The following is a 15,569-nucleotide window of genomic DNA, read 5'->3' as shown; positions in this document are numbered from 1 at the left end:
GAGCCTCATAGCACTACTTAATGATCAAATGCATATTGTTACACCTTCTCCTACTAATGCTTTACCTTCACCTATTCCTCATTTGTCTAATGCTGCAAGTATAATTTCATATATTATTTGTTTAACCACTTATGATCATTCTCATTCATCTTTGCATTCAATTGCTTCTCGGATCATAGATATAGGAGCAATTAATCATATAGTTTCTTCTATTGATTTATTTGCTTCTCATCATTCTATTAGTAATCTTTTTGTTCAAATGCCTAATGGTACTAAAGCTCATGTGCTTCATGTTGGAACTGTTATCTAGAACTCTTACATTACTCTATACAATGTCTTTCATATTCCTTTCTTCAACTTTAATCTATTTTCAGCTAGTAAACTTTGTTTCAATGGTAATATTCATATTTCATTTATTGTCATCCGTAATTTTAGTCCGTCTATCACCAATTGTTGCTAAACAATTGTCTTTCATTAAAATTGCTTTAGTCTTCATCTTCTACAATAAAAAATTGCTTCCGTTGAATTTTAAAATTTCACATTTTGTTGTAATGTTGTTTACTACAATTTGTTTCTCGCACAAATAACTTTTACTAACTCACAACCTATTGACTCTGTACCACTGTTAAGAAGTGAAGCCATATACCCCAATTAAAGTATGTAATTTTATTAAACAAAAATAAATTACAATTCTCTCTCAGAGTAGGAGAAGCATAAATGATAAAGAAGAAAAGAAGTTTTTCTTTCGAATTAATAATAAAATATTACAATTTTTCAATTTATAGCTTTTCTAAATTATTTCTATCATTCATTTTATACTCAAAATATTTATTGATTTAAACAAATTTTTTTTCTAAAATATATATAATTGTTAAAGATAATGTTAGTATCTTTAACATATTATACTTCTAAGCAGTTAACGAGGAACAAATAGCTTTTGATGCCATTTGATATTCTTGTTTTTCTTGTTCTTATATTTGGGTTTTGCAAAATATTTTAGCAAATAGTGACGAGAAAATTTTTTGGAGAAGATTGCTTTATGTCTCTCATTCTTTCTCTATAAATACAAATCTCTATTTTCTTTCTCATTCTAGAATTTCTTTATCAAAAGATGTTTCATGTTGTTTCTACTTTTCTTCTTCTTTTGACAAAAGATATATTAATGAAATGACCCAAGGTTAGAATTTGGACAGAGTTGGATTTCATATTAGTAAAAAATAAGATATGTGTATGTCACATCATCAAAGTCGCACGCCTAAATAATTTTGAGCAGAGATAATTAACAAAATGCTAAAATTTAAAAGTAAGAATATATTTGTAAAAATGGCCAAAAGTGCTGATGGAATAATTGTGCCATAATTCAACCAGTTGCATTGATTGATCGGCAACTGAAATTTTTATTTATTCAATTTCTAAAATGCTACTTTGTACTTATTCAAATTAATTAACACTAAGAATTTATAAATTTTAGTAAGGATTTGGTGAGTGTTTTATTTTTATTAATGTATATAAACATAAGAACATTTTAGAACTTAATTATAGAAATAATAAAACTTTCAGAAAACTCAAAACTATTCTTTTAGAGATTAAGAAATTAGCTTTTTTCTTTTAAGGAAGAAAACATTTTTTTAATGATCAAATGCTGAAAATGCAAAAAAGAAAAAAAAATCTGCAAAACAAACAGAGCATAGGTTTTTTCTTCTATTTTTTCAGAAACAAATGGAGCCTAAATTGTTTTGTTTTCTTAACTCCCTTTCCTCCTTTTCATCCTTTTTTTTTTTCTTTTCTTTTCTTTCCTTTCCGCTCTTTTCAGAATGTAAAACAGATATATACAAAACAGTACTCACCACAGCAACAATAATATACTATGTTCTTTGAGTTCTGCTTCCTGTATCCTTCAGAGTTTGCTTCCTATTCATGCACACATACATGTACACCAGCTCTATCTAGCCTGAGTGTTCTGAACTTGTGATGACACAAGTGTTCCCATTGTCGAGCAGCAGTGTGTGAAATAACAATATATCAGAGCAGTGCATGGTTGTAGTCATGGAAATGGAAACTTTTATAAATGAAATGGCCCAGCCATCTTGAAGCTGCAAAGCATAGCACTGCAATCAGGACAATTGCAGTTCTTGTAACTGCAGATGTTAAGCTCTGCTTGGTTGCTGCGACGATACCGATTGAAACTATGGAGATGATCTGCAGAGCTACCTCGAGCGCATTGAGACGTTTGTATGCAAGACTGCAACTACTGCAGTTTACCACATGCGACCAGTACCTGGAAAAACCAGATGCAGAAACTTCAAATATTGTTAACCCAATTATATAATGATCTTAATCTTGAATCTCATACTCCACTCTGTAGTTTACCTGTCCATCAGTTGGTCTTTCGGCGGAGATGGGGGAAGTGCTCCATTGAACTTCCCTCCCCAGTTAATTTGACCATCTGAGTACTTCTTTAACCACTTTCTGAAAGCAACCACTTGAGCATCTGACTTTGTTGGCACAAAACAAGCCTTTTGCCAATTCGATGGGCCAATATCCATTATCTTACGCTCCTAGAGAGAGAGAAACCAGGAGTTAGGGGGTTGACTCTTCTGAGGCTTCAGCATTAATTTTCATTGTTTAATCATGCTATAATTGAACAGTTTCTAAACTATGCTATTTTCTGATAAGTGTACTATATCAATTACTTCAACTGTAACTACTATAACGAATTCTGTTTTATTTCCTTCTTAGATATTTCCTTTCCTTTTCTATAAAACGGATAGAATATTGTTATGCTGAAAGGTAAAAGCCATAAGCTGCTAATCATGTGGAAGATATTACATCAATAAGAAATCAACTAAGAGTCTAAAGAGTTCATTTGCAAATAAACCAGCAAAAGAAAATGCCACCAATTCACAATGCTAATGGAGAATAAACAAAACTTTAAGGAAGAAGGGAGGCAACCAATGAAAAGCACCCAGAAGGTACAAAAAAGAGAAAACAAAGAGCATCAGTTTTTGATAGTAGCTTCAGAAACATATTTTATAGTATTTAATGATGCTATTACCTCTAAGTGAAGAAGATACAAGTCTGAATCTAGAACCAGATTTTCCACCAAATGGGACACCCATCTTGGCATGATTCTACCAATCCAAACTCCAAAATTTCTAGGGAATGCATATATTAATCTGCTTTTACCCGGGCCAACTGGAACACAGAGAAAAAGAAGAACCCCTCGTCGCTGTGGCACATTTGACGATGGCTCCTGAACCAACCAACGAAATAGAAAGTGAAAGGAAAAATATAAATAAATCCAAGCTTTCATAAATTAACATCTAGAATCGGAAGGAAGAACAGGAGGTGAAGAAATGTATACCTTACTGTTTCCAACTGATGACATTGATCCGTTACCTTCATCTGCGTTACCTGCCTTTGCTGGAGCTGGAAGTCCAAAGGCTGAATAATACGTACAAGGTGAAAGAAATTTACTATCTCCTCCAAATCGAGTAGAAACGAAACCATTTTTATCTAACTTTTCTATGTTCAAATTGATTGGTGATCCTCCTTCTCTATCAAGCTTAACAGTGAAAGATCATACTGTTTGTTAGACATATAAAACAACAGGTCACATATAAAACAAGTTGGAATGTATTAACAAAGAAAAAAGTACAACTAATTTAGGAGTTCTTATCTGTTCTTGGAAGGTGGGTTTGGCAGCAGCTTAAAATGTGCATATGGGACATGAGCTGGGTCCACTAGATTTTCAATCAAGATTTCAAACCTGACAGTAACCATTTCACATACATCAGAATAGATCATGTAGAGATTGGTAAGAAATAGAATTGAGAATTTGAGCCCTTATAGCAATCATGTTTCTTGAAACATATTGAGATAAAGAAGATAGTGTCTCTTTCCTTTTTTTTCTTTTTTTCTTTTCCTCTTGTAATTCATGGTTAATACAAAGCTAAAAAACGGATAAAGGGTCAAACACCCCTCTGAATATGTAGCTCATGATCAAATAAGTCTAATTTCAACTATTTTAACAAATAGACCCGTAACTTCTATTTAAGGGCCAAATAGATCCAGATCTTGAAAAAATTATGCACATGTTTATCATACTCATTTAAATTATTTAAATAAAATGAAATTTAAACAAATATCAATTTTTCAATATTCAAAATAGATTCTAAATTTACATTTAAATATTTTTATGGTTTATCGAAAAAATCAAAACTAATAATTATTGCCTCTATTTCATTATCACCAATGGCTTTGCCACACCATCATTAACACTATTGCCATCAATTTCATTAATTTTAGTCAAAATTTAGATCTATTTGGCCTTTAAATAAAAGTTATGGGTCTATTCATTAAAATAGTTAAAATTAGACTTATTTGGCCCTGAGCTACAAGTTCAAAGGGGTATTTGATCCATTGTCCTAAGAAACTATGCAGACTGATACAAGTAAGCACATTTCTTATTGATCTGTTGAATTATACATATGCCTAGAACTTCTTATGCACTGCTAGCAAATTGAGTAAAGTCTGCATATGCATGTAGAAATTAGTCCTGATCTAGCTATAACAGAATCATAATGATAATACCGAATTCAGGAATAGCAGATCATATTTTGCATACCCAAAAGGAAACTCTCTACATGACATAGACTTTGTATAAGATGGATCATCCAGTTCCGAAAAATATGGGGGTTTTTCCTTGGAAAGGATATCTTTGTATTCAGGATTGGTGTTCGGCCAAAACCATACGATGTCATTCTGTACGGTACTTGGATAAGCAGCAACACATGCTTTCTTGAATGTGTGCACCTGAATTTTGTCATGGAAATGTCAGTTAAAAACCTCCTTCTGTTCTATGAAAACTAAAACAGCTTTTCTGTTCTTTAATAAGCTAAATTTAAATCTGAAACTTTCCTCCAAGTCAGGAATTACACCCTCTATATGCATACTCCATTCTCACGAATTAGTATTATTATGATACAATAATGCCAAAGTCTTGGAGGGATCAAAGTGGATAGAAGGACCATCATTGGCCAAACTAGCTAAAATTTCTTCCCATGATAAATGGAAGAAGTAATAATTCAAATACCTCGTGGAAGAGAAAAGATTTCAAAATAAAATCTTAAAGATGGAGAAAGCTCTAGATTAGGACTCCATAGGTTTTGGTAGAATTAGAACAGAAATCTTTCAATCTTCATGTTCTAATGGTCGAAGAAGAAAAAGAAGAAGAAAGAAAAGGTAAATTCATATATCAATTTGGGGTGACAAGTGGCCATAAGAACAGTATAGAGTCCATTTCCAGCTGATGAAACAACCATCTTGATGCCTTAAAATGGGTAGACTGAATTGTCAAAGAGGAACTAGGAAAACTGAAGGACAAATAGAAAATGAGAGCTAAAGGCATAATTCAAACCAGAGCTGTGATCAAAGATTAAACCGTATTAACTTCACAAGAACAACATAATCAGACATTAGCCACATCATACCAATCACAAGCTGAAAACTAAGAGCACATTAATAATAACACCTAAAAGACACAAATGCTGAATTTAACAGGGGTGCAAATTCTTGTTTCCTTTCAACAGAAAAAGGGAAAGGAAAACATGCATCCTTGTTTCCAGTTAATTTAGATAAACAAAATGAAGACGGTGGAAATAGCTAAATCAGCAGCACTACCAATATCAAAGTGAAGTTGAGTTATCTCAGCTAAATTCAGCAACTATAGGTAAAATTTACCCACAACAATGCATTAATCTGCTTACTGAAAATGAGAAAAGGAAAAAGAAAATCAAGATTTCTAGATAAAAATTTAATACCGGAGGACCATCTTGAGGTGCCTGAGGAATAAATTTGCAATCACCAGAACTATTAAAACACCAACCATGATACACACACTGCAATCTTCCCCATTGATCAATCCTTCCTTCAGACAATGGTGCCAATCTATGAGGACAAGCATCATCAAACACTTTCCAAGAATTCTCATTCCTATCCCACCAAACAACGACATCAAGGCCCATCACTCTTTTTGCATGTGGCACTCTTTTATCTAAGTCACATACTGGCATTATTGGATACCAATGAGAGAACCAATCAAATTTCTCTCCTTGGTTATCAGATTCAAAAATAGGGTCATTTGGGTTTGTGGATTCTGTCGAAATGGTTCCTGCTGCTGCTGTTGCTGTTGATGATAAGGTATTGAGAAGCTTGGATCTTGATGTGTTTTTGTTAATTGATTGGATAAATAAACTGGGTTTTGAACAGAATTGAAAATGAAAGATATGGGTTTTGCACAGTGTTCTTGGGATTTGAAGTGAAGGGAAACAGGAAGCTTTGAGAGCTTCCATTTGTTGGTTTTGTGAATTTGAGGAATGCATTCAGATTGTGTATTTATACTTGGGGTGGATAAGTTTTCTTGTGGTTACAAACAGAATAAACTAACTGAAGTCTTTATTTTAATATATTTTTTGAAATTGCAAAAACTTTTGTCCTACTTTAATATTTTATTAGAAAAAACTTTTATTTTATTATTTCCAAATATTTTAACTTAGAGCAGTTACTTTTTTTCTTTTCATGACCTTCAACTTTGTTGTTTTTCTATTTTAACCCAGATTTCCAATCTCTTTAATGGTTTGTTCATTTTCTTTTTTTCTTTCTTTGCCCTTCTAATCCTGTTCCTGAGTTCCTTTTGGCAAGGTTCCATAAGACCAAAGTTCACCTTGATACAGGATTCTTGGTTAATGTTGAACAAACTCAACTTTCTATAGAATCTTTAAGCAAAAAAGAAGTAAAAATGATAACAATAATAGCTTGACAGTATAAAAGTCTATGCTATCCTATGCTACAGGTCTTCATAATTGGATTCCATTGGCATTGCCACCAAATGGTGAAACAAGAGTCTCTACACAAGTTGTTATGCTTACCATCACAAAGAAGGACTTTCATATCCATTGGAGCAAATAAAACTTTTCCTGTTTTTGTGATGAACAATGGCTTCTTGATAGAAGGTTGAAGATTATTCGGTCGTATCGGAAAAGGGACAGTGAAGAGTTTTATCCAAGACTCATTAACTCCATACTCTCTCATTGACCATAACACAATATTATGCCATTGAAATTCTGATAAGCCAAGGGATCCTCTGAAGTTCCTCAAAGCTATGTCTTTTTTACTTTGATAAGGTTCAAATGTTGCAGGTGGGTCAAGTGGAGGCAGCCGCATCTCCCCAACAATTTCTTTTGCTGCATCAAAATATAAAACAACGTATTGGTTTACAATACCTTGATGTGTTAGCCAGTGAGGACGCCTGTTTACAGTAGTTGCATGCCTATCTAGAGGTAGATAAGGAAAATCAAAATCTGATCCATCTTCTTCTATCATCATCTTCTTTCATGAATTTGTTTCAAACGAGTAGATCTGAACCATGTTTTTGTCGACATCCGAAACTTTTTTATGTGGAATACCCGAAGGAACCCTGAAAATTTTGTAGTTATTACTGCGATAGTCGTAGCCAAGTCCAAACACATCACCACAAACTTTTCCAGGTACAGGAATTCTATTAACTTGTTTGATCGATAGATTCAATATAGTGATGTAATCTTTATCTGTTGCCATTAATACCAAACCATCACAAGAAGAAGTCGACCATATCCTCATCAAAGGGTATTTCACAAACAATGGATCTATAAGATGATCATGCGTGAAAGGAATCTGTTTCAGAATATTTTCGTCCCCTTCAGCAACGAAATCTACGGAGCGAAACCCATATAAGGGATTTCTTATTAACGGATGTAGAAGGAGGTTCTTGAAGCCATTGGAATCTTTATACTCGACAGACGAGACATGGCTGACCTGATATCTTATAAAGTTGGGATCATTAATTGTGGAATACCATAATTTGCTTACTGATTTGAACCGAATAAGAGACCCAACAGGTAGCCTGATTAGAATTCCTTCTATGACATGTAGCGGTAATTCTGTGCATGAGTGATGACAGTTTCTTTTTAGAGAAAGGTTCTTCACCAGTTCTTGGCTCCATTAGAAGCTAAGGAAAACCAGGACACAATTGCAGAGACGAGAAAGGAGAGCCTTTTTGTTTGCAAGCACTTTCAATCCTATTTGCTTTCTACTTTCAAGAAGAGACTTTTAAGGGCAATTCCAACATGTTTATATTTTATTTTCGGCTAATATGTGTGGGGGCATGGATTTGTTATTTAAGAACAAAAATATTTTTTATAAAAAAAATAAATATTTATATATATAATAATAACTACTCTAAATTTTTTATTTTATTGCATCATTTTATTTTTTATTATAAAAAATACAAATTAAATATAATTAATATAATTGGTCAATGATAAAAATTATTTAATTATTATAGACCAAGAAAAAATAGAATATAAGAAAATATACATGTATATAAAAAAAATTTAGAAGTAAAACAACTAAGAACTAATAATATTAATATATTAAAAAAATTATATAATATAAAAAGTTAAGAAGACTATCTGTAAATAGAAAATAAAAGAAATAGAAAAAATTTTAAAGTAGAAAATATAATTAAAATAAGATATTTCTACAAAAAAAATTAAAATTTCTAAAAAAAAATTAAAAAATAATAAAAAACGTTTAAATTTTTAAACGTCTTGGAAGAATTTCAATCTCGACCTGTGAAATATATCCGACACAAAAATATAACTCATTTATAAAATATATTTAATATAAAAACGTAATTCATTTTAGAATTTTCGTACAATTTAGCTGCGGACCGACTAATATGAAAGTAAAGTTTGGTTGCGTTGGCTAAATTCAGCAACTATAAGTGAAGATTACCCGCAACATTATAATGTTTGTGTGCCTTTTGAAAACGAGAAAAGGAAAAGAAATCAATATTTATACATAAAAGTTTAATACCGGAGGGGCCATCTTGAGGAGCCTGAGGAATAAATTTTGCAATCACCAGAACCATTAAAACACTGCAGTCTTCCCCATGGATCAATCCTTCCTTTAGACAATGGTGCCAATCTATGAGGACAAACATCATCAAACACTTTCCAAGAGTTCTCTTTCCTATCCCACCAAACAACAACATCAACAACGTTACTCTTTTTTGCATGTGGCACTCTTTTGTCCGAGTCACATACTAGCATCATTGGATATTTAAGTAGTTGTACGGAAATGAAAAATGTGACAGGATACGATGTAAGATACGAAAATACGAAATTTTTTAAAAAACTAGTAAACGAAAGGTTAGGAAAACGTTATTGTCTTTATCATCATATATGTATTTTAAATTTTCTGCATCATTATTGTGTTTATCATTGTAAAAAAATATAAATTAAATAAAATTAAAAATATATGTAATAAAAAAATTATATAATAAAAAAGAGTTAAGAATATATATAAATAAAAAATAAAATGAATAGACAAAATATTAAAAATAATTTTTCAACTAGAAAATTCAATTAAATGGAAAGAATTTTTTAAAAAAAATTTAAATTTTTTAAAATAAATAAAAATATAAAAAATAATTGGAAATGTCTTTTAAAAAATTTCTGAAATGTATCCGGATGTCCGAAACGTGTGTGACACGAAAATGTAATTCCATTTACAGTTTCCACGCAACCTAGTTGGATACCAACGAGAGAGAACCAATCAAACTTCTCTCCTTGGCTATCAGTTTCAAGAACAGGGTCATTGGATTTGTGGATTCTGTTGAAACTGTTGTTGCTGTTGATGATGATAAGGTGGTGAGAAGCTTGGAGCTTGATGTGTTTTTGTCGATTGATTGGATAAGGGAACTGGGTTTTGAACAGAGTTGGAAATGGAAAACTTGGGTTTTGAATAGTGTGGTTGGTGGTGTTCTTGAGATTTGAAGTGAAGGAAAACAGGAAGCTTTGAGAGCTTCCATTTGTAGGTTTCTGTGAATTTGAGGAACGCATTTTGTGCATTTATATTTGGGGTGGATAAGTTTTCTTGTGCTTATAGAAACAGAGTAAACTAACTGAAACTTTTATTTTAATATTTTTCTTTTGACCATTGGTCTTGTCTGTCTTTAATATTTTAATGGAAAAACTATTTTCAAATATTTTAATCTAAAGCAGTTGCTTTTTTTTCTTTTCATGACCTTCAACTCTGTTGTTTTTCTACTGTAACCCAGATCTCCAAATCTTTTGAATGGTTTGTTCTTTCTCTTTTTCTTTGCCCTTTTAATCCTATTCATGAGTTCCTTTTGGCAAGGTTCCATAACACCAAAATTCACCTTTATACAGGACTTTTGCTTAATGTTGAACAGAAGTGATTCTTAAAACTGTAGCTTTGTACAGAGCTACAAGGTATTTCCTTTCCAATTTATTTCTGATGTGGGCTATACATACTGAGGACAGTATCAATATTTACGCTGTCTAAAATGCCATACTTATGGCCAATCATCTCAGCGCAGTGCATGATTATAGTCATGGTAATGGAAGCTTTTATAGATGAAGTGAGCCAGCCATCTTGAAGCTGCAAAGCATGCTACTGCTACTGCGACCAATGTCGTTCTAGCAGCTGCTGACAAGACACTTTGTTTTGCTGCAGCTACAATACCAATCAAAACCAGGGACACGACTTGCAGAATGACCTCAAGAGCATTCAGACCTTTATGTGCAGCATTGCAACTGCTGCAGTTAACGACATGAGACCAGTACCTGAAAGTTTATTTCCAAATTTATAAAAGAGTGAACTCATGGAACTGAATATTGAATGTTCCTATGCAAATGTATCAGGCATCACCTGTCCATCAGCTGTTCTCTAGGAGGAGTTGGAGGAAGAGCCCCATTATACTTGCCTCTCCAATCAACTTGACCACCAGCATAGTTGTTCAACCATTTCCGGAAACCAACTACAAGGGCATCTGACTTGGTTGGCACAAAACAAGCCTTTTGCCAATTGGCAACGCCAATATCCGTGATCTTGCGCTCCTGCAAAGAGATTTCGAGACTCACTTGAAATTTCATGGTTAAGAGTTCCTACAATAAAACTAAAGTAGTTTTGTGAACTGATCAGTGATTGAACGAAGAATGAAACCAGATACTGCATTAAATTATTTTATGCTGAAACGGGAACTGATCAGCGATTTAATGAAGAATGAAACCATATACTGCATTAAGAATGAAACCAACTCACTTGATACAATAAAACTTATCTAATCAAAATTGAAAAGAAAAATAAGAATCACCTCCACGTGAAGAAGATACAAATCTGAATCCAGAATCAGGTTTTGTCCCACATGAAACATCCATCGTGGAAATATTTTGTCAATCCAAACCCCAAAGTTTCTTGGAAAGGCCCAAATCAATCTGCTATTGCCAGGACTAACTGGGATGCAAATAAAAACTAAAGCTGCTCTTTGTTGCACTGACAGCTTCTGCACCATGAAATTTTGTGGACAGAGATTAAGAACATGAAAATGAGCATGAGTAAAGAAAGTCCAATTTTCTTAGAAGTATAGTATGACAATCTATTATACAATCATAAAATAATAGAAGAATTATCTATAAGACTATGGAGACTTCTCAGCTATAAATATTTGAAAGAGAAAGATTAGTACTCTGCTGAATTAGTTAAAGCTCCACTTGTTACATGTGTTGTCCATGCATAAAATCACTGAAATTTACGGCTTTGGCAGGTCGTCAAATTTTAGAATTTAAAACTTGTAAACTGTATCTAATAAATGGCAGTCCATCTAATGTATCTTTTTCTAACATTTTATTTTCAAATAATATATATCAATACAATGCTTACCTTTTTGGTTTCAGAAGAAGATACAGCTCCATTCCCTTGATCCACCAGAGGATCAGTATAAGCATAGAATATACATGGTGCTATAAATTTACTACTGCCCTTCTCCTGCTTTCCAATGAAGCCATTTTTGTCCAGCTTCTTGACACTCATATCAATTGGTTTGCCCCCTTCCCTGTCGACCTTTTCTGTCAACGAATTTTAGTTTGAATATTTGATTCATGCACAAATGACGGGTTAAGGCGGCTCAAAATAATAAGTTTATTCATAAGTTCTTACGTACCTTTTGGTTGTCGGATTTTCATTAATCCATAATGTGCATAGGGGACATGAGCAGGATCCATAAGATTTTCAATCAAGAAGTCATACCTGAAAAATACAAATGGGGTTCATATTCTATTGTTTAGGGAAGTGCAGCGCAGATCAGTTTACTTAAGCCTACTTAGATGAAGTTCTACATTTGAAGGGAAAATTTCACGGTTGCAAAAACTATTCCCATTCTAAAGGAGAATCAAGCCAAGTAACCCTAATAAATATTATGTGACAGCTAATTATTCCAAATGTTACTCATTCCCTACAATCTACTATGATAGGAATTGAAAAAACATCACAAGGCTGGGATGTAAATGAGATAAATATATGCTAAAAATGATATCATCACATACCCATAGGGAATATCTCTGTTCCCCATTGTCTTCGTATATGATGGATCATCCAATTCCGGAATGAAAGGAGGTTTCTCCTTCATAAGTATGTCTTTGTATTGTGGATCAGTGTTAGGCCAAAACCACAAAATATCATGATGCACTGTACTAGGATAAGCTGCTACACAAGCTTTATTGAATGTGTGTACCTGCATGAAAGGACAAATGAAATTCCATTTGACAAAAAATGTTCTTAATTTATTGAGAAACCACTGCTGCAAGAAGAAGAACATGAGAAAATCTCTACAATAAAACAATTTCCTAAAGTTCTCTTATATATAAAATTATAACATGTATTTTAGCAAAGTCCCCAAATTATGACATTACTGCTTCAGTACTCTTCTATGTATATTTTCTATTTAATCACGCACTACTTGCACTTTCATCCAGCATTTGACAACCAATCTTTCAAGTAACATTGAACTTCACAGTTATTTGCAAAAAATTTTAACAGTTGTCATCAATCTATAATTTAGAATTTTCAAGAAAGCAAGATTTTAGAGGTAGCTTACCTTAGATTCATGCAAATGTGATTCAGTGATTAGTTTAATTTCTCTGAATATGCAATGCTTGAATTTGGAATTTCATAATTCATTTATGAATATATTGATCTTTTGACAAAACTAGCAATGAATAAGACCACCCACTTTAGTCTAAATGATTAGAAGGAAGTCTAAAAAAAGGGCAGAACATCACTACCTTCTAAGTTAACAAATGTCAACACAATATGTAATTGCCACAAAGGAACTGTCGCAATACTACTTAACAACAGAAAAGAAAAACACTGTCTGCACCATAGAAAAATTGATGACTGCCCCCTATTTTACCCTATTGGATTACTAGACTACAGCTTAGTAGGTTAAAAGTGAGTAAAGTTGATCATGTCCATAAATTCAATTAGTGCTAGAAGAATATAACTAAAGGAATTGACTACTTTTTTTAGTACTTAGACAAGCTGAATCTTGAACCTTACCACTGATGCACAAAGCTTTTACATTTACCTCTTATAGGATAGTATAAAACCCAGGAAAGCAAAATGTAACCATTGATGTGAAACAGGAAAAGTAATTATGAGCCAAATAAAAGTAGAAGGTAGTTTAGGACATATTACCGGAGGACCATCAGCTGGTGCTTGAGGTATGTACTTGCAGTCTCCGGAGCCATTGAAACACCAACCATGATAAACACATTGCAACCTTCCCCATTGATCAATCCTACCTTCAGATAATGGAGCCAATCTATGAGGACAAGTATCATCAAATACTCTCCATTCGTTTTCATTCCTATCCCACCAAACTACCACATCAATACCCAAGACTTTCTTTGCATGCGGAACCCTTTTGTCCAAATCACAAACTGGCATAACTGGATACCATGCTGAATACCAATCAAATTTATCGCCTTGGATATCAGTTTCAAGCTCTGGCTGAGGTGCCTCAATGGACTCTGTTGAAACAGAATATGCTGATGGTGGTGATGATGATGACGATGATGATGATGATGATGATATAGTCGAGTAAAGCTTGGATTTTGATGCATTTTTGTGAGTTTTTGAGAAAGATGAAGTTGGTACTGCGTTAAAGTGAAAATTTAAGTTGGGTTTGCTGAATTTGGTTTTGGTGAGCGAAGTTGGGATGTGAAACGGTGGAATGTAACAGGTAGTTTTAATAGTTTCCATGGCTACTCTTTTCAGTGCTAAGATTAAGAGAAATGGAAAGAAAGGAGAATGAAATATACTGACTGAATCTATGGCTGAGAATGCATGTAGCACTGAGTGATAAAATGTTTAAACATTGAAGTGGTCACTTGTTAACTTGAGGTTCTGAATTGTTGAATAGGGAGTGGGTGAGAGAATTATTTGAAAAAAAATGCATTGTTTAGCCCTTGAACTTATAAACTTTGTTTATCAAGTCTCCATTTTTCAATATATGTTTATTAAGCTATTGTAATATTATTATTTTTTCTAAATGTTTAATGACTAAAGAAATTCAAACTTTTTCTTCTTTCTTTTAAATTAGATCAAACTTTTTGGTTTTTTAAATTTCTATCCTAATTTGTATTTTGAGTGCAATTGTATCTGAATTTTTAGAATTGATATAATTGTGACTTGTCCGGTACGATAATCATATGAGATCAATTCTTTAAATAGCAAAACTGAAAATTATGTAATTCTCCCTTCTCTTTAAATTGATAATCCTAAATCCTAACAAGATCAAGAATTAGGACAAAGAGTTAAATAAGTCCTTGAATTTGTGTTGTTGAATCAAACAAGCTGAATTTAAATAATTTTTTACAATTAAGCCTAATAAATCATAATTTTAACTCAAAATAACACATTTTCTAGATAAAGGAAGGTGAATTGATTTATTTAGTAATTTATGAGAAGCTTGCCTCTCTCTCTCTCTTCCATGTCACCTTGACATTAGGTGAGAAATAGATATACATATATACGTATTGTATTTTTATTAATTATTGTGCTTTAAAATAGTAATTTATTTCTTATTATTCTACTATCCAAGCTATTGTTATTCAAAATCATTGAAGAAATTGAAAAAAACTATAAACATATTATTACTAGAGGGGTTGAAGTTAAATTTTGAGAAAAATGATTGGAAATTTGAGAATTAAGTGTATATGCTCTAAACCATGTGCTTGGTATATTTTTTCTAGTACTGATACCAAATCTGGTGACATAGTGGTAAAAGTTTGATAACACCTCATTTCATAATATACATAAAAGTGTGAAAGGAGAAATGATAAATAGATGTACTAAAATAATTTTATTAATTGTTTAATTAATTAATTAAATTAATTAGGTTATTTATTAATTAATCTTATTAAAAATAAAAATACTAATAATTTATTAAGTATTAATGAGATTGATAAATTTATTTATTATTAATTAAATAATACCTTATAGTGTTAAGATAACAACAAATTTATTTGCCAAGCATAAATAAATAAAATTGATTATTAAATTAATCAATTATCTTTATTTTAGCAATAATCTAAAAATTATAATAAATTTATTTATTACATTTAAAAAAAATATATATATTCTTATTAATAATGTTTAACCCT

General features: G+C 32.2%; 3 protein-coding genes across 3 annotated transcripts; all 3 read right to left on the bottom strand.

Moving 5' to 3' along the window:
- Positions 1-1,668: 1,668 nt before the first annotated feature.
- Positions 1,669-6,410, bottom strand: LOC8261735 (protochlorophyllide-dependent translocon component 52, chloroplastic). The gene is made up of 7 exons (XM_015727908.3): positions 5,823-6,410; positions 4,628-4,815; positions 3,680-3,769; positions 3,365-3,572; positions 3,056-3,253; positions 2,371-2,558; positions 1,669-2,278 (listed from the first exon to the last, which is right to left on the bottom strand). Exons 1-7 carry the CDS (start codon positions 6,381-6,383, stop codon positions 2,023-2,025), a joined length of 1,689 nt encoding a protein of 562 aa, XP_015583394.1. The 5' UTR covers positions 6,384-6,410; the 3' UTR covers positions 1,669-2,022.
- A 333-nt stretch (positions 6,411-6,743) lies between these two features.
- Positions 6,744-9,152, bottom strand: LOC8261743 (putative F-box protein At1g12190). Its single transcript, XM_048379757.1, has 2 exons — positions 8,917-9,152; positions 6,744-8,041 (listed from the first exon to the last, which is right to left on the bottom strand). Exons 1-2 carry the CDS (start codon positions 9,150-9,152, stop codon positions 7,393-7,395), a joined length of 885 nt encoding a protein of 294 aa, XP_048235714.1. The 3' UTR covers positions 6,744-7,392.
- A 1,151-nt stretch (positions 9,153-10,303) lies between these two features.
- LOC8261738 (protochlorophyllide-dependent translocon component 52, chloroplastic) lies at positions 10,304-14,287 on the bottom strand. The gene is made up of 7 exons (XM_002533346.4): positions 13,600-14,287; positions 12,450-12,637; positions 12,068-12,153; positions 11,788-11,972; positions 11,222-11,410; positions 10,777-10,964; positions 10,304-10,691 (listed from the first exon to the last, which is right to left on the bottom strand). The coding sequence occupies exons 1-7, from the start codon at positions 14,164-14,166 to the stop codon at positions 10,436-10,438; spliced, it is 1,659 nt and encodes a 552-aa protein (XP_002533392.1). The 5' UTR covers positions 14,167-14,287; the 3' UTR covers positions 10,304-10,435.
- Between the last annotated feature and the right edge of the window lie 1,282 nt (positions 14,288-15,569).

This window comes from Ricinus communis, chromosome 9, assembly GCF_019578655.1.
Source record: "Ricinus communis isolate WT05 ecotype wild-type chromosome 9, ASM1957865v1, whole genome shotgun sequence".
In the NCBI taxonomy this organism is placed as follows: Eukaryota; Viridiplantae; Streptophyta; class Magnoliopsida; order Malpighiales; family Euphorbiaceae; genus Ricinus; species Ricinus communis.
The sequence above is the reverse complement of the archived record's forward strand: the minus strand, read 5'-3'. Positions and strand labels throughout refer to the sequence as shown.